This window comes from Crocuta crocuta, unplaced genomic scaffold (genome assembly GCF_008692635.1).
Source record: "Crocuta crocuta isolate KB4526 unplaced genomic scaffold, BGI_CrCroc_1.0 scaffold70, whole genome shotgun sequence".
Taxonomy (NCBI): domain Eukaryota; kingdom Metazoa; phylum Chordata; class Mammalia; order Carnivora; family Hyaenidae; genus Crocuta; species Crocuta crocuta.
The window spans coordinates 9,219,861-9,240,792 of record NW_027528417.1 but is presented as its reverse complement, the minus strand read 5'-3'; the positions used below and the strand labels follow the sequence as shown (position 1 = coordinate 9,240,792).

Sequence of the window (20,932 nt, the reverse complement as noted above, 5' to 3'; positions counted from 1 at the left end):
CAGACCCAGTGGCTAGAACTTTGGAGTTGAGGGAAAAGTTGATTAGCTTGCTTGTGGTGATACGCAGGCGTGTTCATACGTCCGTGCTTTAAGTAAGTGAATGATACGTCAGTGCGACTGTGTTTAAAAACAATATCATGTTTAAATTTGATGTTCTTGAAACTCTTTTGTCTAATTTCAGGGAAGAGATCCTTCAGCAGTCTTTGTGGGAAAGAGTATCAACTCATGTGATTGAAAACATCTATCTTCCAGCTGCACAGACCATGAATTCAGGGACTTTTAATACGACAGTGGATATCAAGCTTAAACAGTGGACTGATAAACAGCTTCCTAATAAAGCAGTAGAGGTTAGGATATAATTTAATTAAATGGGTAAGAAGCATTATGTGAAGGGAGTAGGAGCCATGAATTTTAGGTTTTATTCCCATCACAGCCCTTTCTCTCCTTTTGGTCTTTATGCTCCATTTATTTTCTATTCCTCATCTCTGTGTTGGGATTAACCTTAATGCTGCTCCCAGTTACTACTACTATGGACATGTGCTAATTGGTATAGTGTTGGTCCAAGAGTACTTGTTCTGTTCCAAAGGTAGCACTTAACAAAACCAGCAAAATTTGCTTCAATGTGCAACGTTTTTAACTTTTTCTGCGGATCAGGATCCCATAAGGAAAATGTTCAATGGACGAACTGTTTCATTTATTGCTTTTTCTGCAGGGCTCCGTTTTACTTAAATCATCATTTCCCTAGTTAGGATCCTGCCAGAACGTTAGGCTAGGGATCATAAGCAAGTCCCTTAAAGAATGCTTGTCTGCTACACATCGGCTCTACCCCTTCGTAGCTGTGTGACCCTTGGACTAGGCGCTTCACCTTTCTGTGTATCTGTACAGTGGGCATGATGAGGTTGCCCACCTCATAGATTATTGTAAGGAATAAGCGTACATAATGTAGAAAATACTTAGACGTACCTGGCCCTCGGGAAGTGCGCAGTAAATGCCAGCTGCTGTTACCGTGATGGTGGGCGTCACTGAGTTGAGCTGCCGTGCGGATTAGCCTGAAGAATGATAGCTCTGGCTCAGTAAGACTCAGTGTGTCCTCGGCCTCTGTGTGAGGTTGCTCACAAAATTAGAATGACTGTTACAGATAATTTCATTTTTCATAGTCACCTTGTCACCTTCTAATTATTTGGGTGTCATTCCCCCCTTTCCTGTCCGGTTCCACTCCTGACCTCTTCACCGCTGTTCTTGGTTTCTTCAAGCCTCTCTTTCTAAGAACTGACAGCTGTCCTCTCGAAGTTACATATTGTTGGCCCCTGTCAGTTCTCCACACATTTACCCCTAAATTGACTAGAGAGCTGCTGCTGTCCCTCACCAGCTCTCCTCACAGCTGGCCCTCACATCTGTCTGGCCCCGGTCCCAGGCGAGGACGTGTTCACGTCCTGAGGCTCAGCAGTGGAAGCGGTCACTGTCTCCTGCCACCTTCTCCCTCCATACCTGGGTGTGGCGGAAAGATGAGGATCTGCCGAAGGTCAGGAAGCATAGATTCTGATACCTCGCTGCGTATTCTCGGACAGCCATCGTTTTTTACGCTACGATTTCTTCATGTTCAAAAGGATCAGGGCTAAACAAAAAATTCAGCATTAACTAGCCCGCTGAATCATCAGTAGATTTAGTGCTTAATTACTTTGACACTGTGCTCTTCCTTCCCAGTAATTAGGAGTTAGCCATAATAGAGCCCGGACACTGCTGGGCTCTGTTTGAAGGTATTGATGCTTTGCTTCATATCTTTGCTTAAAGGCAAATCATTATGAAATTCTAACCTTTGCAGAATGGAAGAAGCAGGCCAACTTCCCTGTTGTACAGAATGAAATAAATTAGTGACCGAAGTCTGGGGGCTGGTTGGAGAACAAACAGACCTTATCTCAAGGGGGCAGCTCCTTTACAGCCCCAGCTCGTGCTGTACAGTGCTTGCTGCCGGATAGTTCAAGAGGGGCTGGAAACACACATTTTTTTTTTATATGAAGTCTATTTTTCACTAAAATTTGCTAAAATTTAAAACACCATGTCTGTCTAGCAAAACAAGTCAGGATGTCAAACCTACCCCACCAGCTACCAGTGAGATCTCTAGCCCAGAGTTTACATATGCTGCCTTTAAAAAAAATGTGGCTTCATATGTACTTTATGAATAGCTGACCTATTCCATCTGTTTGGCTTAAATTCATGTTTGTCATGTTACATATGAAATGAGAGTGTGTGGTGTGAATACAGCTTTTTCCTTTAACCCTAGGTTGCTTGGGAGACCCTGCAAGAAGAATTTTCCCGCTTCATGACAGAACCGAAAGGGAAAGAGCATGATGACATATTTGATAAACTTAAAGAGGCTGTGAAGGAAGAAAGTATTAAGCGCCACAAGTGGAATGATTTTGCAGAGGACAGCTTGGTATGTCACTTGTATGTTCGCGTGTCGGCCTCGTGGTTTTGTAGAATTTCTCAAATTGATGCTCTTTTTGTAGGAAGCTGTTTTATACGACCATTTCAGTTAGATTCTGAGTTTAAAATAATGAGGGAAGAAATAGTTTCACCGTCTATCATTAGCCTTTAACATTGACTATTTCTTTTTTTTTTTTTTTAATGTTTTATTTATTTCTAGGAGAGAGAGAAAGCGTGAGCAGGGGAGGGTCAGAGAGAGAGGGAGTCACAGACTGAAACAGGCTCCAGGCTCCGAGCTGGCAGTCAGCACAGAGCCCGACGCGGGTCTCGAACCCACGAACCGTGAGATCATGACCTAAGCGAAAGTCAGACGCTTCACCGACTAAGCCACCCAGACGCCCCACATTGACTAGTTCTTTCCTGGCTATCATTTCAGAAAAAAAAGTCAAACTTCGCAATAAACAGAGGCTTCTATAAACTTGCACAAATTGTTGTCCACTAGCCATTACATGGGCTCGAAGTACAGATGGCTCAGATAGCCGCTTCTCCTTTTAACCTTGGTGGTAATAAAAGGAATTGGTTGCCTCAGTTTTCAGTGGATTTGAGTCCTAAAGTATCAGACTTCTAACATAACGCTGCCTGCCACATGCTGAATGCTTACAAGGTGCCAGAAACCCTACAGTGTATCTTGTGAGCACGATTTGACTTCGTCCTTAAGCAGCTCTGTTAGAGTCCTTGGTGAAACTCAGACCCAAGCCCTGCTCTGATGACAAAGCCCGACTCCTGACCTTCACCAAACCCAGCCACCTCCAACACACCTTTTGTTGTGTAGAACGTCCTCATCCATGTCATCAGACCCTGTCAAGCACCTGCTCTGCTCAGACAGTTCTGAGGAGGACTGTGGAAAGACTGAACAGTTTTCTAGGATAATGTGTATCTCACTATGGGCTGGTCATAGTTATAATTGATTTGAAAACGAGTGTGTGTTTTCATGTTTGAAAGCTATGTGCATTCTTGCCAAGTGCCTTCTAAGACCAACTTCCTGAGAGGAGAAGAGTGTCCTTTTTCATTGACTTACTCAATAATGTAAAATTTAGAAATCGATTTTCTTATAATACATAACTCACATTCACTTAGATTGTCTAGACCTTTTAAGCTTTCCTCCTTTACACTTTTCATTGGTGTTAACAGTAAGACAGTGGTTGTTTTTCTCTTTTTTTGGAAATGCTAACACAGATCATGTGGCAAAAAGGAGAGGTGGCGATGATCCGGATCATTAACTCCTGAGTCACAAGGGTTCTAGGTGCAGGTTTTATGCTGTTACATGAGCAACATACCTCTCTCAATCTTAGACATAGCTCAATTTGGGATAGGAAAAAAATCTTCACTGTTTATTTTTGGGGGTAGAGAGCTGACCAATAGTCAGGTAATAAAGACCTGCGTCTGCGTGAGAGGGGCCTACTGTTACATAGTGTTAGGTACATCTGTTCTTTTGGATGTTTGTAAGCTGTCCGTTTGAATAAAATTGCTAAGATGAGAAGGCGTAGACGAAAATTAGCTGTTTTTGTTTCCTTGTTATTTCAGAGGGTTATCCAGCACAATGCTTTAGAAGACCGGTCCATATCTGATAAACAGCAGTGGGATGCTGCCATTTATTTTATGGAAGAAGCTCTTCAGGCTCGCCTCAAGGACAGTAAGTAGGGACATGGGGCATTGAGTTGTGACCGTTCGCAGTGGTGAAGGAGTCATCCAGCTTGATGGACATTTGTAAAGAAAAGTTTCTTAAACAAATAAACAAAACTAACATTTCAGAGCTTTGTCGTTAATAATGCCGTTAAATATTTTTTGTGGGATTTTTCAGTCAACTGCTTAGTAACTAGTGAAAATAATGTTCATACGTACTCATATTCTAAAAGAATTAGACCATTTTAGTGTTTGCCTCTTCTTGTGGAAACTTTATACCTTGCAATGCCAATTCTACCTTGCATAGATTGTAAACATATACAATTAAATTCTTTCTTACATATGTACCGTATCAATCATGTAATGTCTTTATTTCAACTGAGTTTATATTGATATAGCACTTTGAAGTAGTTAAGAAAACAAGACTATTTTTGTTACTAGTTATAATCGATGTATTTGGTAAATGATAAAATTCTTGATGAATTAAAAACATTTTTTTCTTTAATTTTTCAGCTGAAAATGCAATTGAAAACATGATAGGTCCAGATTGGAAAAAGAGATGGTTATACTGGAAGAACCGGACCCAAGAACAGGTAAAAAACAAATCTCTGGTCTTACGATATGATTTTGGTTATTTTAATTCACGCATTAAAATAGAACTTGTGTATGCCTCTAGACCAATCCTAATAATTTTAAATGTTTTATATTAGCCTTTCTACAGTATAATGAAATTTGAGAGAATAAATCGTAAACTACAAAAGAAAGCTGTTTTTTTTTCAAGTGCAGTAGCTGTGTTATTAAAAGGGGAAATGAACCTTGCCCCTTTTGTGGTTGATTACTTTGTTCATTTCAGTTCCTTGTTTGAAGTAAAATGAAGATTGAAATTATACACAAAAATAAAAAATGACACAAATTTGAAAGGATGTAGAGTAAATGTGATTGTAGTAAAAATTATAGTGACTTTGTTTACCTCATCTGTTACCTCTGGATTTTTCTGTGTTCTGTTCAGATTATTTTGTTCTTTTGGTAAAAATTCAGACAGGAAATACAAAGTAGGATTATAGAATTTATTCATTCAATAAATATTTAATGAGCACTTCAGAAGAACAAAACATTAAAGGCAAGTATAAATAAGTGGACAAATGAGTAGAAGGAGGATGTATGAATCACTCAAGTGCCCATCCCTTCCGTTCTTTTTATTCCTTATTGTTATGGCTTCTCTTCCTCTCTAGCATCTAGTCATATACCACATCCCATTCTTATGTTCATTCCTTAAATAAAAGAGTGAAAACAGGATATAAATACATAAGTGAAAGTAGTAATGAATAAGAAAAAGAGGTGGCATCCAGTCCCCTTCCAGTCTGAATCCACGAAATTAGAGAAAGGATAACAAGATATGGAAATATCAAGAGAGAAGATAAAGAGAATGGAAATTACCAAATGACATATCATTCCTGTTTTCCTGATTTGTTTTTTTGTTTTCATCGTACAGAATTCAGTTATATAATCAACTTTTTTTATTCCATAAGCTGTCTATCAGATGGGAGTCCCAATTCATCTTTAAAAAAGGAAAGGACAGTCTTCCTCTTCTCTTTTCTCTGATAGGATTTTTGTGGAGAGAAGCTGAGGGGGTCGACAGAGTTAGCGGTTGTATCATGCTTGTCTTCAGGGAGCATTAATTCTGTCTCGACACATGGGCTTAGTAGAAGAGGTCTGTCGGAAAAGGATTTCTAGGAGAGCCAGCAGAGGTTTCTGACTTTAAGACTGGAAGAAGCAATGATTGAAAAGAACTGCTGTGAGGCAGATATACTTGGAAGGAAAATGGTGTCCACCCATCAGGGCTTAGGGAAATTAGGCCTGATGCCTCCAGCCTACTAATCAGTGATGGCACCTTGTCTCAGCACCTAGTGGCCACTGCTGTCAGAGAGAAATAATTCCTAGTTGTAAATAATCTTCTCAGGAGTTTGAAGACTGTGGAAGAGGTTGAGACTGTCCCCACATCTCACACTGCAAGTTTAGGGATCTGTGGGATAGTTCCTTCTGTCTCTTTGAGTGACCAATTAAGCAGGAAAAGAAATTTAAGACTGTTCTTTGTTAAAGATGAGAAGTCTGTGCTCTGGAAACTAGTTTGTGCTTTTATTTAGTTACTTTTTCCTTAGTTTTCTAGGGAAAACTCCATTCCTTTGAAACATTCTCACCTTTTTTTTTTTCTTTCATAGTTTATTGTCAAGTTGGTTTCCATATAACACCCAGTGCTCATCCCCACAAGTGCCCTCCTCCGTGCCCATCACCCCTCTCCCCCTCCCCCCACCCCCATCAGCCCTCAGTTTGTTCTCAGCCTTTAAGAGTCCCTCATGGTTTGCCTCCCTCCCACTCCCCAGCTACTTTTCCCCTTTTCCTCCCCCATGGCCCTCTGTTAAGTTCCTCCTGATCCACTTATAACTGAAAACATATGGTATCTGTCCTTCTCTGCCTGACTTATTTCACTCAGCATAACACCCTCAAGTTCCATCCATGTTGCTGCACATGGCCAGATGTCATTCTTTCTCATTGCCAGGTAGTATTCCATAGTGTAGATAAACCACATCTTCTTGAGCCATTCGTGAGTTGATGGACACTCGGCTCTTTCCACGATTTAGCTACTGTTGAAAGTGCTGCTGTGAACATTGGGGTCCATGTGCCCCTATGCATCAGCACTCCTGTGTCCCTTGGGTAAATTCCTAGCTATGCTGTTGCTGGGTCATAGGGGAGTTCTGGTGTTAGTTTTTTGAGGACCCTCCACACTGCTTACCAGAGGGGCTGCACCAGTTTACATTCCCACCAGCAGTGTAGGAGCCCGTTTCTCCACATCCTCGCCAACATCTAGAGTCTCCTGATTTGCTCATTTTAGCCACTCAGACCGGCGTGAGGTGGTATCTCAGTGTGGTTTTGATTTGTATTTCCCTGATGAGGAGCGATGCTGAGCATCGTTTCATGTGTCTGTTGGCCATCTGGATGTCCTCTTTGGAGACGTGTCTGTTCATGTCTTCTGCCCATTTCTTCACTGGATTATTTGTTTTTCAGGTGTGGAGTTTGGTGAGTTCCTTATAGATTTTGGATACTAGCCCTTTATCTGATAGGTCATTTGCAACTATCTTTTCCCATTCTGTCATTTGCCTATTGGTTTTTGAAACATTCTCACCTTTTCTGAGCTGAACTGTGGAGATCTTGGTCAGGATAGATGGGAGAGCAGTATTCTCCTGAACAGCCAGGGTGGGGGGGACAGGTGGACAGACAGAAGTGAAAACAGGACAAGAAGGGTTGACGAGTTATCATCTAAATTGGCGATTTCCTTCTTACCTCAGACCAAAAGCAGATGTTTAAGGAAACTGTGAACTTTCTCTTTAAGTCATAGTTTTTCCAAAGTGTCATGTTTTCAGAGATTATTACTTAGTCGTTTCATTTGTAAATGAAGTTATTTACATTTACATTTTATTCTAGAAGTACACAGATACTGTAGCTTGCTACAGTTTGGGGTAAAGTGCTGTGGTGGTAACTTGTTTAGAGTGATCTGTGAATTTAAAGCTAGCTTCTTTTAGCATGCGGTTTGGAAAAGATTGATAAAAGGAAAGATAAACATTTTTTGACACTGCATAAAAGTCTTATCTTCAAACTTATCACCAGTATCAGTATATGTTTTCCTCCTTTGTTCATCAGATTATAAACAGTTACAGAGAAGAGATTGGAAATACATTAAAAAATGATAGGCATCAGGGCACCTGGGTGGCTGTGTCCCTTAAGCAACTGACGCTTGGTTTTGGCTCAGGTTGTAATTTCACGGTTTGTAGGTTCAAGCCCTGTGCTGAGTTCTGCTCTGGCAGCATGGAGCCTGTTTGGGATTCCTTATCTCCCTCTCTCTGCCCCTTGCCTACTCATGCTCCATCTCCCTCTCTCAAAATAAAATAAACATTAAAAAATAATAATGATTAAAAATGATAGACACCTCTGGCCTTCTCGCTGGCTCAAACTGTAGAGCGTGCTGTGCTTGATCTTGGGGTTGTGAGTTTGAGCCCATGTTGGGTTTACACATTATTTAAAAATAAATTAAAAAAAAAAAAAAAAGGAATGATAGGCACCTTGCAGAAGTAGTTTAAAGCACAGTTTTTAATTAGAAGTCTTTTTTTAAAATCCCAGCTATGAATTTCATATTTATCAGAAAAGAAGCATGCCAGCAGGTACAAGTCCTTACAGCCATCTAGTTCTTAGATGTGAGGCACTTATAGAACGTAATCTTGGGGCGCCTGGGTGGCTCAGTCGGTTGAGCGCCTGACTTCAGCTCAGGTCATGATCTCACAGTTCGTGGATTCGAGCCCCGTATCAGACTCTGTGCTGACAGCTCAGAGTCTAGAGCCTGCTTTGGATTCTATGTTTCCCTCTCTCTTTGACCCTCCCGCACTCACACTGTCTCTCTCTCTCAAAAATAAATAAACATTAAAAATTTTAAAAAGAAAAAAAAGAACATTATCTCTTCCTGTATATTCAGGGTGTCTCTTTCCTAGACAGATATCCTACTCTGGGGTCAAGAAATACATAATAAGCTGCCTGGCGCTGTAACTTCGACAATAAAACATCTCAGCAAAAGTAAATTATATAACAAATAGGGCTCATTCCTTTTTTGTTTCTTTTCCCTCGTGTAAGTCCAGCTTGTTCTGCTTCCCTGAGCCGACATCCTGTATCCATAGGCGGGGACCCTGTTCTTTCTGGGTTTTGTGTGGGGCTTGTGTCACCCCTTGTGCAGGAGCCGTGTTTTTATTGAAATCGGGGCTGTTTCCATAAGCATGTCACATCGTGAACCAGCTAAAACAGAGTCTTCTTTTAAACAATTTCCAGTTTGTCCACAATGAAACCAAGAACGAGCTGGAGAAGATGCTGAAGTGTAACGAGGAGCACCCGGCCTACCTCGCAAGCGACGAGATCACCACCGTGCGAAAGAACCTGGAGTCCCGAGGGGTAGAAGTGGACCCAAGCTTGGTAACAACTGTTGCGGAAAACCGTGAACTTACTTCCTTAATGTTTGTTCTTGCAGTAAAATGCCGCTACTTCTCATGTGTTACTCGGATATATAAGTGCTTGACTTGACCTGGGTCATGTGTAGTTTTGCTGACGGTGAAAACAGTCATTTTGGCTGCGTGCAGAGTAGAAGTTCATTCGTGGTATTGTTTTCTTACGTGTAATACTTTAAGTCGTAATGGAGAGATTGAGACTTGGGAAGGTGAAGTACCTGGGCATGTTGAGCGCTTCGCTCTCTCAAAAGGAGGTGAAACCCAGTCACCTCTCTGCACCACGTTATGCTGTTGCGGATTACAAAATACAAGTTCTACCTCAGTGCGTTTCATATGTATATCTGTGTGTTCTCTCAGCCAAATGTACCTTAACCAGGGACGCATGGGTGGCTCAGTCGGGTGAGCATCCAACTCTTGATTTCACCTAAGGGTGGTGGGATCGAGCTTCATGTCAGGCTCCACGCTGTATGTGGAGGCTGCTTGAGAGTCAGTCTTTCTTTCCCTCTGCTCCTCTGCCACTCACTCACACGCTCGCTCTCTCTCTCTCTCAAAAAAAAAAAAAAAAATTACCTTAATCAGGTATGAGTGGATTTAGAAAAAAATACAAATGTTTTTATTAAATTGAATAGTGCCTCATTCTCCTATCTTCATAATAAATACAAGAAGAAAAATAATTACAGTTTAGACTATGTTTACTTACCTTCGTGATGCTTGTTTGGGGAAGATTTTAAAAAAGTAACTGTGTTTCTGGGCCTGTTAGAGTGTAAGGAATTAAAACCTCATTTTAATATTAGCTTAAGTTAACTTAAGTGAAACCTGATTAGAAAAATTATTCTAAGGGGGAAACAATCATATAAGAAATTTCAGAGCCACACATAAATTCTTTTAGAGGTTACCTACTATTTATATTTCTGCACTTGAGAAATGAGTGGATTTAAATTCCATAGAAGGGGTGCCTGGGTGGCTCAGTCAGTTAAACGTCCCAGGTAAAACTCAACGCAGTTAAAGCTGTGACATGTAACATTATTTATAAATTAAAAATAAAATTAAAACTAATGATTACATGGAATTATTAGCTCGATACAAATTTAACTTATCCGCACTTGGACTTTGCCTGTGTATCAGGATATGGATGGGCTCTATACCTTAGTCACTTTCTCTGAGCAAGAAAATCTCGGGTTTTTTTCCGAGAGAGATTTTGTTCAGTGCACTTGACGAAGCTATAATCTGGTTAACAAAACCCTATGACAAGAATGGATGGACTGCTGCTGGAGATGTGAATTCTAGCACGCTTCCGTCTCGTTCGCTAGTCATACTGACATCACCTCTGAGCTGCCACTTTCCTCATATGTTATATAGGGCTAATGATACTTGTACCTACTTGCCATTATTACTGTTCTGCTTAGAAAAGACAATGATGTGGAAGAACCTTGAACACTCTGACAAACTACATAATGCAATGCGGGGGTCATTTTGCTATGGTAACAGCAAAATGTAGTCATCAGAAAGGAAATACCGTTGGGTTGATGGTCTGAGACCAGCTTCCTACTCCTGACTCTGTCCTTAGATAAGGCTCAGAACCTCCTTTTTCTTTGGGGCTCCTTACCTCTAACTAGGGGAGATAAGAATCCCAACCCTATCTACTCTACAGAGTGATTATTTGAAAGTAATAACAACACTTATTAAAAACACTACATATTTGTAAGTATATAAACTGGTAAGCAGTCAGAGTAGTGGTAAATCTTTTGTCTTAAAATGTTTTTCTTAATGGGTAAAAATAGTTGGCAGAATAACACTACCATTAGCTTTAATTGACTTTTATAACTTTGTGGATGCCGTTTCAGAATGTGTTTGGTCAACCTGAATAGTGTACAGTAACTCCTTGGTTTTGTTTTCTTTTTTCATTTTAGATTAAAGATACTTGGCACCAAGTTTATAGAAGACATTTCTTAAAAACAGCTCTAAATCACTGTAACCTTTGTCGAAGAGGCTTTTACTACTACCAAAGGCATTTTGTAGATTCTGAGGTAAAGTGTCCACAAAGCAGGGGAAATGCTTTTAGTGATGGTTTGGATGCTTAAAAGTAAACTAGAGCTTTAGCATTAGTTTTAAGTCCTTTGATCTGCTGGGGAAAAGTATATGTGATTTATGAAGAGAAACATAACTCATAATCTTTTCGAAGGTTTTTACCACTTTATATTTTACACACAATAAATAAGATTGTGTGTGCAGAGAATAGGCACTAAACCACTGATTTGTTTTTTAAGAATTATCTTTTTTATGTTATAAAATAACACATTCTTGTTGTGGAAATGCAATAAACAAATGTAAAAAAAAAACTGCAAAAGGAAATAGTCACTAATATTCCTTATTAGGGAGTAAGTCACTTATAATCCCCTGACCGAGAAGTAATTTTAGTTAACATTTTTATATATTCCGTTAAACTTTCTACATAGTTGTATGCATGTGTATAACATAATCCATTTGCATAGTGTACATCATACTGCAAAAAAGGTGCTTTTTCCTATATTATAATTCTTTATATTACTAGAATCTTTAAATAATTCTTTAAGTGTAGGAGGTTGTACAGTGTAATGCCACATTTCATAAAGTGACCGCCAGGTGGCAGCAGACTGATGTGTTTTGAGCATTTTCTTCTAAGTAGAAAGCTCTGAAAGAACTCTATTTAAAGTAGTGATCCTAGGCCTCTGAAAATGCTTTTAGGTTTCCTACAGCTGAAAGGAAATTTGTATGTCACTATCCCTGTGTAAAAAGTGGCAAGTGTTTTGCATAATTTCATTGTTGAGAAGACCTCTCTACAGAATAAGCTTCTCTTAAAACACATCATTAACTTATTTTTATATACAAGCTGCATTTCAGAACTGGCTTGCATGCACACTCAGAGAAAAGAGGCTAACCTAAGGACCTATTTAAGCTAACAAGGTTGTTAGGAGAAGCTAAATGCAGAGTAAGGGTGTATGCTGGGAATCTCCACTCGTGTATAATGTCATGAAATTCTCTACTTCCCACATTCATTTGCTTTGTCATCGGAATCAAAACAAAGCTATATAGGTGTGAGGCGTATCGAACGCAAATCACGCAGACGTTCATGAACCCTGAGCGGAAATGGTTCGGTGGCTTATGTCTGCAGTAGAAGTACGTGCATTAGGTAAATCTGAGGGGTTTTTTTTTTATTATTATTAAAGCTTAGGGTATAGGTATTAACTTTAGTAGGCAGTCGTATGTGTTTATGATCGTGGTTTTCATTTTTAAATCTGCATCTGGTAATCTTAACTACCTAATATTTCAGTTGGAATGCAATGATGTCGTCCTGTTTTGGCGAATACAGCGCATGCTTGCTATCACTGCAAATACTCTAAGGCAGCAACTTACCAACACTGAAGGTAAGCCACAGAGGGACCACTTTCTTTCTTTCTTATTTTTTTTTTATTACATCCAAACCTGCATATAGTGCAACAGTGATTTCAAGAGTAGATTCTGTAATGCCCCTTACCCATTCAGCCCCTCCCCCTCCCACCACCCTCCATTAACCCTGATTGCTCTCCATATTTAAGAGTCTCTTACGTTTTCATCCCCCTCCCTGTTTTTATATTATTTTTGCTTCCCTTCCCTTGATGTTCATCTGTTTTGTACCTTAAAGTCCTCATGTGAGTGAAGTCATATGATATTTGTCTTTCTCTGACTGACTAATTCCGCTTAGCGTGATACCCTCTCGTTCCATCCATGTAGTTGCAAATGGTAAGATTTCATTCTTTTTGATTGCTGCGTAATACTCCAGTGTGTGTGTGTGTGTGTGTGTGTGTGTGTGTGTGTGTGTGTGTACATACACATATGTGTATGTATACCACCTCCTCTTTATCCATTCATCCATTGATGGACGTTTGGACTCTTTCCATACGTGGGCTATTGTTGATGAGGGGTCACTTTCTAATTTTGACATCAAAAAAATAGTAATAATATTCATTTAATAGAATGATGCCAAAATACTTCTTTAAAAATAGATTTATTAGAAAAATCGAAAATTAAAAATGCCCTTAAAATATTAGTGAAAATAAATCCTAGTTGGGAAAGATGGGAGATAAAACGTACCAAGAATCTCCCTTCATTACCCAAAAATTCTGTTAGAAGAGGACTCCTAAGCTGCACTTAGTTTTTTGGGGGAAATCTGCACTTCCATTAAAGTGTTAGGGCTTGAGAATATGACGGTCTCTGAGAATGTGTTAGTTTAATGTTGATAAATGTATTCTATGACAAGTAAAGCTTTCTCCCTGTAACTGAGAAGTTTGAACTCAATAGATTGAACACGATGAGGAAAATAAGAACTTGCCCTCCAAATATTACTCATTTTATCATCCTCGTGCATTCGTTAAAAACACAGCTCCTCAAGTTTTTGTTTACTTTGAACAGTCAGGCGATTAGAGAAAAACGTGAAAGAGGTGCTGGAAGACTTTGCTGAAGATGGTGAGAAGAAGGTAAAGCTGCTCACTGGCAAACGAGTTCAGCTGGCCGAAGACCTCAGTAAGTAGTTCTTCCTGCCTCTTCTGCTTCCCCATTTCCATTATTCGTTCATCCAGTCCCTCGACACTATAGAAAAGTGCTGGCAAAGAACGTTTTTGCATGAACTGTTGGAGACAGAGTTGCTGACTCATAGCCCCGTCACGTGCGAGTACTTTAACGTGTGTTTCCTAGAAACCAGGGTTTTCTCCTAGCAGCTGTAATGGGACCCTCAAAATCAGGGTGCTGACACTGATACATTACTGCATCTAATTTTCAGACCCCGTTCACGTGTCATGTGTTGTCCTAACAGTGTCCTTCCATGTAACGAGATGTTCTGTGCTCATCCTGTACTTTGCCTGATCCCGCTTCCTTGTTTTGGACAATGGTGTTTAGAAATCAGGAGCGAGGCCTGGGAATGCTCGCTGTCATTGGACTACTGTCACTGTTCAGACCCTCTCAGTGGAAAGAGCTGGGGAGCAGTTGCTGCATGCACTCATGCATGTGCACATTTATGCCTCTGTTCATAATCACATATGTACATCTAGATTGAAAGCCATAAGTTGACACTGATACTCTCCATTTTAATTCAGTGATACAAGGTTCATTCTGTTTTTCTCCTTTTTCTGACCACGAGAAATGTGGCTGCAGATACCCTTAATATATTTACTTACTTTGATCAGTCTCCCTGTGTGTAACGAAACTTGTCACTGTCCCCTTCACTGCACAGGCATCTTTTTCACCCAGCTCAGGCTCTGATCACCAACTCCAGGCCACCACCACAGTGCCGCACCCTGTATTGACACCCGTTTTACTTCACCCAGGCTCTGATACCCCATGCCGCGTTGCCCTTCTTCACAGTCCTGTTTCCTGAGCTCACGCCCTGACATCGTATGCCAGGCACGTCCCCCTTTATCCTTCCCATGGTTTCCCCTGCCCACACACCCCCTCCTCACCGGAGTCCAGGCCATGCTGTTTTAGAAGACACCCTCTTTGTCCTACGTGTGCTCCAGTACCCTGCACAGACGGGACTGCCCTCCTCCACGGGTATTCTCCTCACTACCGGCCCACCCCACCAGCACCCCCACGTGAACGCCCTCTTCAGCCGGGTCAGGCTCTAACACCTCCACTAGGCCCATAGGGCTTTCCGCTGTGGCCACCGCTCCCGCACCTCCAGGCTGGCTCGGCCTTCCTGATCACTTTGTCACCTTGTTTGTGGGGGATGTCTGTTCTTTCCTGGATGCTGGTGCATTCCTAGTTTTCAGGTATTGGGATTACATACTGAGCCTTGAGAACCCAAGGAAATCAGTGAAAGAGTAATGTTTAATAAACATAAACATACTGAGGTTGGTGCTTCTGTTTGAGCTTAACCTCGTTACAGGTTTCCCTCATTTAATTCCATGAAACAAAGTATTTTTCCTTTCAACGTGTACTTCAGTTTACGGTCTTGGGAATTTTCTGATATCTAAGAGAAAGAAGGTACTAAGTAGGGAGAAATTCTTCAAGTTTGAAAACGGTTTCTAACCTGAATTTAAGTCACTGCATACCCTCCCTAGTAGCTGAGCGTCTTCCTGTTCGATGCCCTGCGACTCAGCCGCACGCACTTCTGCACCACTGTCGTCTCCCTCTCTCAGCTACCCCAGCACGTCACTGGCTCTCTTTCCTCTCCTTTCTGCCTTTAAAGAATCTTGTATTTGAAACATATCTCCTTTTGGCTCTCATTTCCACTTTCTGTTCCTTTTAGTTTTCCTTCATGCCACTTTGTCAGAATAGTTAAGTTTGTGCCAACTTGTAGAAGATCTGTGTTTGAATGTGAACTGCCCTTCACCAGCTGTATTATCTCAGGCAGGATATCTCTCAGCCTTAGCCTCTTGGCTTGTAAAGATGACTCCCGTAGTTACTATATTGCTAGGAGGCTTTTTAGAATTAGTTCAAAAACCACTTGCAAGTCTCTGCTTCACAATTTTATGCCACGTTAGCGCCCTTACAGGAAGAGGTGTGTCAGTGTTGCAAGGTGTACAAATATATCTCTTTTGAACCCCCGTGCGTGGTTATCAGACAGTGAAATACCCCACTGTATTTTAGCAGCATGTATAATTGTAAACGATTAAAAGCAGTGGGTCTTTTCTCAGGTTTTGCAGTAGAGCCATATATAACCACATTACTTTCCAGTCCCACTTTGATTATTTGAAGAAAGTGTATTGCTAACACAGATCGGTGCGCTGTCAGGCCAAGTCGTAGACTGTCCTGCTGGCTTTCCTGAGAAAGTACTCCACTGACTCCCTTGAAATGATTGACTACTTTTGTACATATAAAATTATGGTCGTGTTAATGTACCAAATCATGTCCTTGGAAGCAAGTGTTTCACCAGTGACTTGGCTTCATCGTTCACAGTAAAGGAGATGAGCCATGACTCTGTCTATTAGTTGGAAAAGAGTCTTGGGAGCACCTTTCCCGTATTGTTTCCCTCTAACGGAACACTCGGGAATATGGTCATGGATCCTTTCAGCCAGAAAACTTTCACAGTTTTAACAGCAACTACTGTATTACTTGGATCAAAGTTTGTAGGATAGCCTATTCAAGTAGAATACAGTTAATGGAGCTTAGAGTAAGAGAAGAGCCAAAACAGTTTTCACTACAGTTTCAAAACAGTACAGGGGTGGAGTATTGTGGAGATTTGGAAAAAGTTTGCTGCGTCGTGTTTTTTGCCAGTCTTATTAAATGCGCTCATTTAAATCATTTCACCGCTTTTCTTTGGAAAATTCATCAATGGATTGTCCTGAGTTAGGAAGACCAAAGAAACGGAAGAAGAGCCCACCCCTTCTTGTCTGTAGAAAGAAGTCATCCGTAGGAGCCAGGACTCTTTGGAGATGTAGTGGAGTCCCTAGCTGGAGCAAGAGAAGGTCAGGGTGAACCTGGTGCTCCCTAAGATGAGAAAGTAAAAAAGTACGTGAAGGGTGACGGGGACGCGCAGTGCGGTAGAGAAGCCAGCATGGAAAGGCTCCAGCTGGCCAAAACTAGGACACTTTGGTCATCAAAATAAGTTACGACAGGTACAAACTGTAACCCATTTAATAAAACAGGATTCTGTAAATTGATAAATATATAAGTAAATGAATAAAATTAACTATATAAATGAATAAAATCAGTGTAAGGAATGAGGGGTTCATATAATCACACAAAGTAATTAAAAAAAGGAAAAAGAGTAACTTTGCAATGGAGAAGGCTGGCAATAACCACCTTACTCAAGCTGTCAGAGTTAATATTATCAGTAATGGCCAAATCAGAACTGTGTGTGACCTTCTAGAACGCAGTGGAAAAAACCCAGTGTCATTCCTTGGATATTTGTACTGAAGATGTATAGGTTTTTTTTTTTATCCCAAAGATGTATAACTTAAATCCAGTCATAAAGGTACATCAGACAAGCCCAGACTGAGGCACAGTCTATATAATAATTGGCCTGTAATCTTCAAATGTATCAAGATCATGAGAAACAGGGCGCCTGATTGGCTCAGTCGGTTAAGCGTCTGACTTTGGCTCAGGTCATGATCTCACGATTCGTGGGTTTGAGCCCCATGTCGGGCTCTGTGCTGACAGCTCAGAGCCTGGAGCCTGTTTCAGATTCTGTGTCTCCCTCTGTCTCTGACCTTCCCCTGCTCACACTGTCTCTCCCTCTCTCTCTCTCTCTCTCTCTCAGAAATAAATAAAACAAAAAAACAAAAAAGATCGTGAGAAACAAGGAAATAGTGAGGTACTATTATTCTAGGTCGAAAGAGCATAAAAATAAAATGCAGTGTGTGATCCTGAACCTGATCCTTTTTGCTCTAGAGGACGTTAATGGGACAGCTGGTGGAACTTGAATGGGATCTGAAGGTTGGTTACATGGTAGTAATACATCAGTGTTAATTTTTAAATCTTGATTGTTACATTGGGATTATTTAGGAAAATGTCTTTATTTGTAGCTAATACACATGAATACAATATTTGGGGTGTATGGGATATAATGACAGTAAATTATTCAGGAAAAATACGTTCCTTGTAGTGTTCTTAAAACTTTTCTCCCAATCTGAGATTATTTTTACATAAAAAAGGTAAAAAGTTGTTTAATTTTGTTGTTTATATAAATGGATCATGGTCATATGAAAATAATTTAGAGAAAATTAGAATTTTAAAAAATATGATCTCTGAGTATGCAAAAGGCCAAGTTACTTCCTGGACAACTTAATAAAAGACATGACTCATCTCTCTACTTTAATTCCTTATTTGTGGCATCTGATTACACTTAGAGCTGTTTAGTGTTGAAATATGCCCGCTATGACCTTGATGAAATTCTTTTGATTTTATAGCAAATTTTATTTCAAAGGATTTTTTATAGATATTTAAATACAGTGTCAACTTAGGTAAAATCTATTCGGATTAATATATTTATTTATTGAAACAGACTACAGTTTTAAAATGCCTTCTTTGAAGAGGGGAAGATGAGAATAGTATAGCTCAATTCCAAGTTTTTCCTTCTATAATGAGCTGTTTTATGATTTATAAAATCGTTTATGATTGCCATTATATAAAACAAGCGATAGTGCCAGCATCTCACAGACATTTTGGAATTTGTTCATTCCGCCCTGGAAACGGAGTGTCTGGGCACCCGTAACAATTGCCGTAACGTTGCTAAACTGCGTTTCACCAAAGCAGCATGGAATTCTTTCTTTGTTTGTTATGTGAATGTTGTACCAACTGTTAACGAGGTTATTGTGAGTTTTGGACCTTCGTATCAATTGCTTGGGATTTAGAGCTTAGGTTTCTTTTTAAGTTCTTGTTCACTAAAGCCTGAATTACTTTTCATTCTCTGTGCACATAATCAAAGAATCCTTGATACCCAGGAATTAAAGGGGCATTACAAATCATTTAGATCGCTCAAAGATCTACAGTCTTTCCCTTCTAACTTTACATTTCTTTTCACTTTTATATCGGAACTTGAAACTGTTTATGAATGTGAGTATTTGAATACTTTTCCTGTTCCAGGTATTAGGCTGTGTGCCTTCTATGCTTTCTCATAGGTATATGTCTTATTTTATAGATGAGGATGTGGAAGCCTAGAAACACATGTGTAGTAAGTGGGAAAGCAAAGATTTGAGTCCAGGCCTTTTAACTACTGTGCTGAACTATTTTGAGGGGGGAAAAAACCTCAAGCCATTGAAAAATATAATTACATAAAATATAGTCCTTTACATTTGGAAGATTATAGTTAGCAATGTCCTTTACAGAGTGGGTCAGAAAGACATAGATAGTGATTTAATATTTAATCTTTCAAGTGACATGAAAACCTTGATAGAATTAAAACACCTGGGTAAGGGAACACTAAAGTGTAAACCAAGCCACTGGCCACATTGAAGGAAGTTAATTTTCTTTGTTATGTCTTGTACATACGTCTCAAAGTGTATTCTGTCAAAGTCCACCGTTGTTCATTAAGTAGTTTGTAAGTTGCCCAAAATTCAGACACAGCTTTTCAGTGTGATGTGTTCATGCTTGGAGTCTGAAGGTCCTGTTGTAACACGTAGAGTCTTTACTTGAGCATAATGGCCATTCCTCTAAGTTGAGGGGGTTTTGAGCTGGTCTGGGAGCATTGAAATGTGTAATAATGAGCTTCCGAGGATTGCTTCCTACTTCTTGTACTTTGTATGAATTGAAGATGTGCTTCCGTAAAAACTGAGTAACTTCATTACATCTCATTTACTAATGAAAGTGAAAGCAGTGATAAACTCCTTTCCTTGGGCTGCCATTGCACAGGCTCATTTGAATGATACGGTTTGATGCCCTTAATGTTAAAAACCTTAGAGAGCCTAGTAAATTAGAATTTTCCAATATCCGCAGCTTTTTTCTCCCGCCGTTGATTTGCCCTGCTGACTCCCTACTCGAGGTGGCAACAGCTGGCCTTTCACTGGAGCCGGGGGATTAGGGAGCAGGAGTCACCCCGCCGCTCGCCTCTGTCCACTGTTCTTTATTGTTTGATGCCTGGGCATCTCCCAGACGGCCAGCAATTGTTTCTTAAAACTTAAAGTTTGTTTCTCCTGGGAGTGTACAATGCCGGTGTGGCTTGTCTTTGTGTGTCCTCACTCCCCCAGTCTCCTCTGATAATCCATCCTGTGCTCTCTCTTGATAATTAGAAAGGAGCAGAGTTACAAGCTTTGTCTCTTAGTGTGCAGAAGTTTCAGTTGTGACTCTAAAACCTTAGATGGACATTTTCTTTTTCTCCAAGCTATCAGCTACTCACTACCAAATCATTTTTAAAATGGAAGCTCCTTTCATTACTAATATGCCGGTGTGTTTTTGAAATTATGGTGACCTAAAGGGCGTGACAGCAGAATGAACCAATACTGCCATTTTAAAAGCTCCAATCAGAAGAGAAATGTAGCATATCTGCTTAAATCTAAAAAGCCCCTTTATTGGTATGGTGTGGGGAATCGAGTCAGCGGGATTGTAAGAGCGCTGTAGGGTGACAGATGGTGGCTGCACTTGTGGCAGTTTGTTGTTCACCTAAAACTGATGGAACGTGTGTCAACTAGACTTCAATTAAAATTTCTTAAGATTTTTTTAATTCTAAAACAGAATTCTGATTTATAGGATAGTTAGGAAACAGCTTTATGCCGTGATAAAACTTGAATAAAAAATAGTCAGAACATATCTAGATGGAACCCTCAGCCAGAATGATTTTGTTGTTCTTTATTTAAAAAGGAAGGCTATCAAGATCCTCTCAAATTTAATTTCCTTTGGTTACTCCGCATTCCTGGACCTCTCCCATACCTGCCATATGCTTGAAGGCCTTTATGGATGAAAATAGTGGCCATCAAGTAGTGTGAGACTGAAAATTATCCTAGAAAATGATTCTTATTTGCAGAGTCTGGAACTTTAAGAAAAAGGGAACTCCTATTTAAAACTATTTTTCCAGGGTTAGGGCTCTGGTATGCAAATTTTAACAAATCTCCATAGGGGATTTTTCTCTGCACCACCACCCACCCACCCTACTGCCCCCAGACCTAGAGAGTTCCTCGTCTTCACAGCAGTAAAATCGGTCATTTTATTAATTGGGATAAAACCGGCATATATCTTCTTTTAGTGGAGTCTTAGAAACTGTGTGACTGTTGAAAATGTGTTATTTGAACCATATCTGTAATAGCATAGTCATTTGTGCCTGACATGTAACCAAAGAAAATGAATCTTAAAGGGCATTGAAGAAAAACGAATGGCATTGAATTGTAGAAATCTGGGTA

General features: G+C 40.1%; 1 protein-coding gene across 5 annotated transcripts in view; it reads left to right on the top strand.

Annotated features, from left to right (window-relative positions):
* OPA1 (OPA1 mitochondrial dynamin like GTPase) overlaps positions 1-20,932 on the top strand; it is an 89,633-nt gene that overhangs the window by 46,619 nt on the left and 22,082 nt on the right. For all 5 annotated transcript variants that reach the window (XM_077754360.1, XM_077754363.1, XM_077754359.1 and 2 more), the window contains 8 exons: positions 182-347; positions 2,282-2,434; positions 4,009-4,117; positions 4,621-4,700; positions 8,977-9,117; positions 11,060-11,176; positions 12,460-12,553; positions 13,578-13,688. In XM_077754360.1, the coding sequence (XP_077610486.1) occupies positions 182-347; positions 2,282-2,434; positions 4,009-4,117; positions 4,621-4,700; positions 8,977-9,117; positions 11,060-11,176; positions 12,460-12,553; positions 13,578-13,688 (971 nt within the window). The remainder of the gene's footprint in view (positions 1-181; positions 348-2,281; positions 2,435-4,008; positions 4,118-4,620; positions 4,701-8,976; positions 9,118-11,059; positions 11,177-12,459; positions 12,554-13,577; positions 13,689-20,932) is intronic.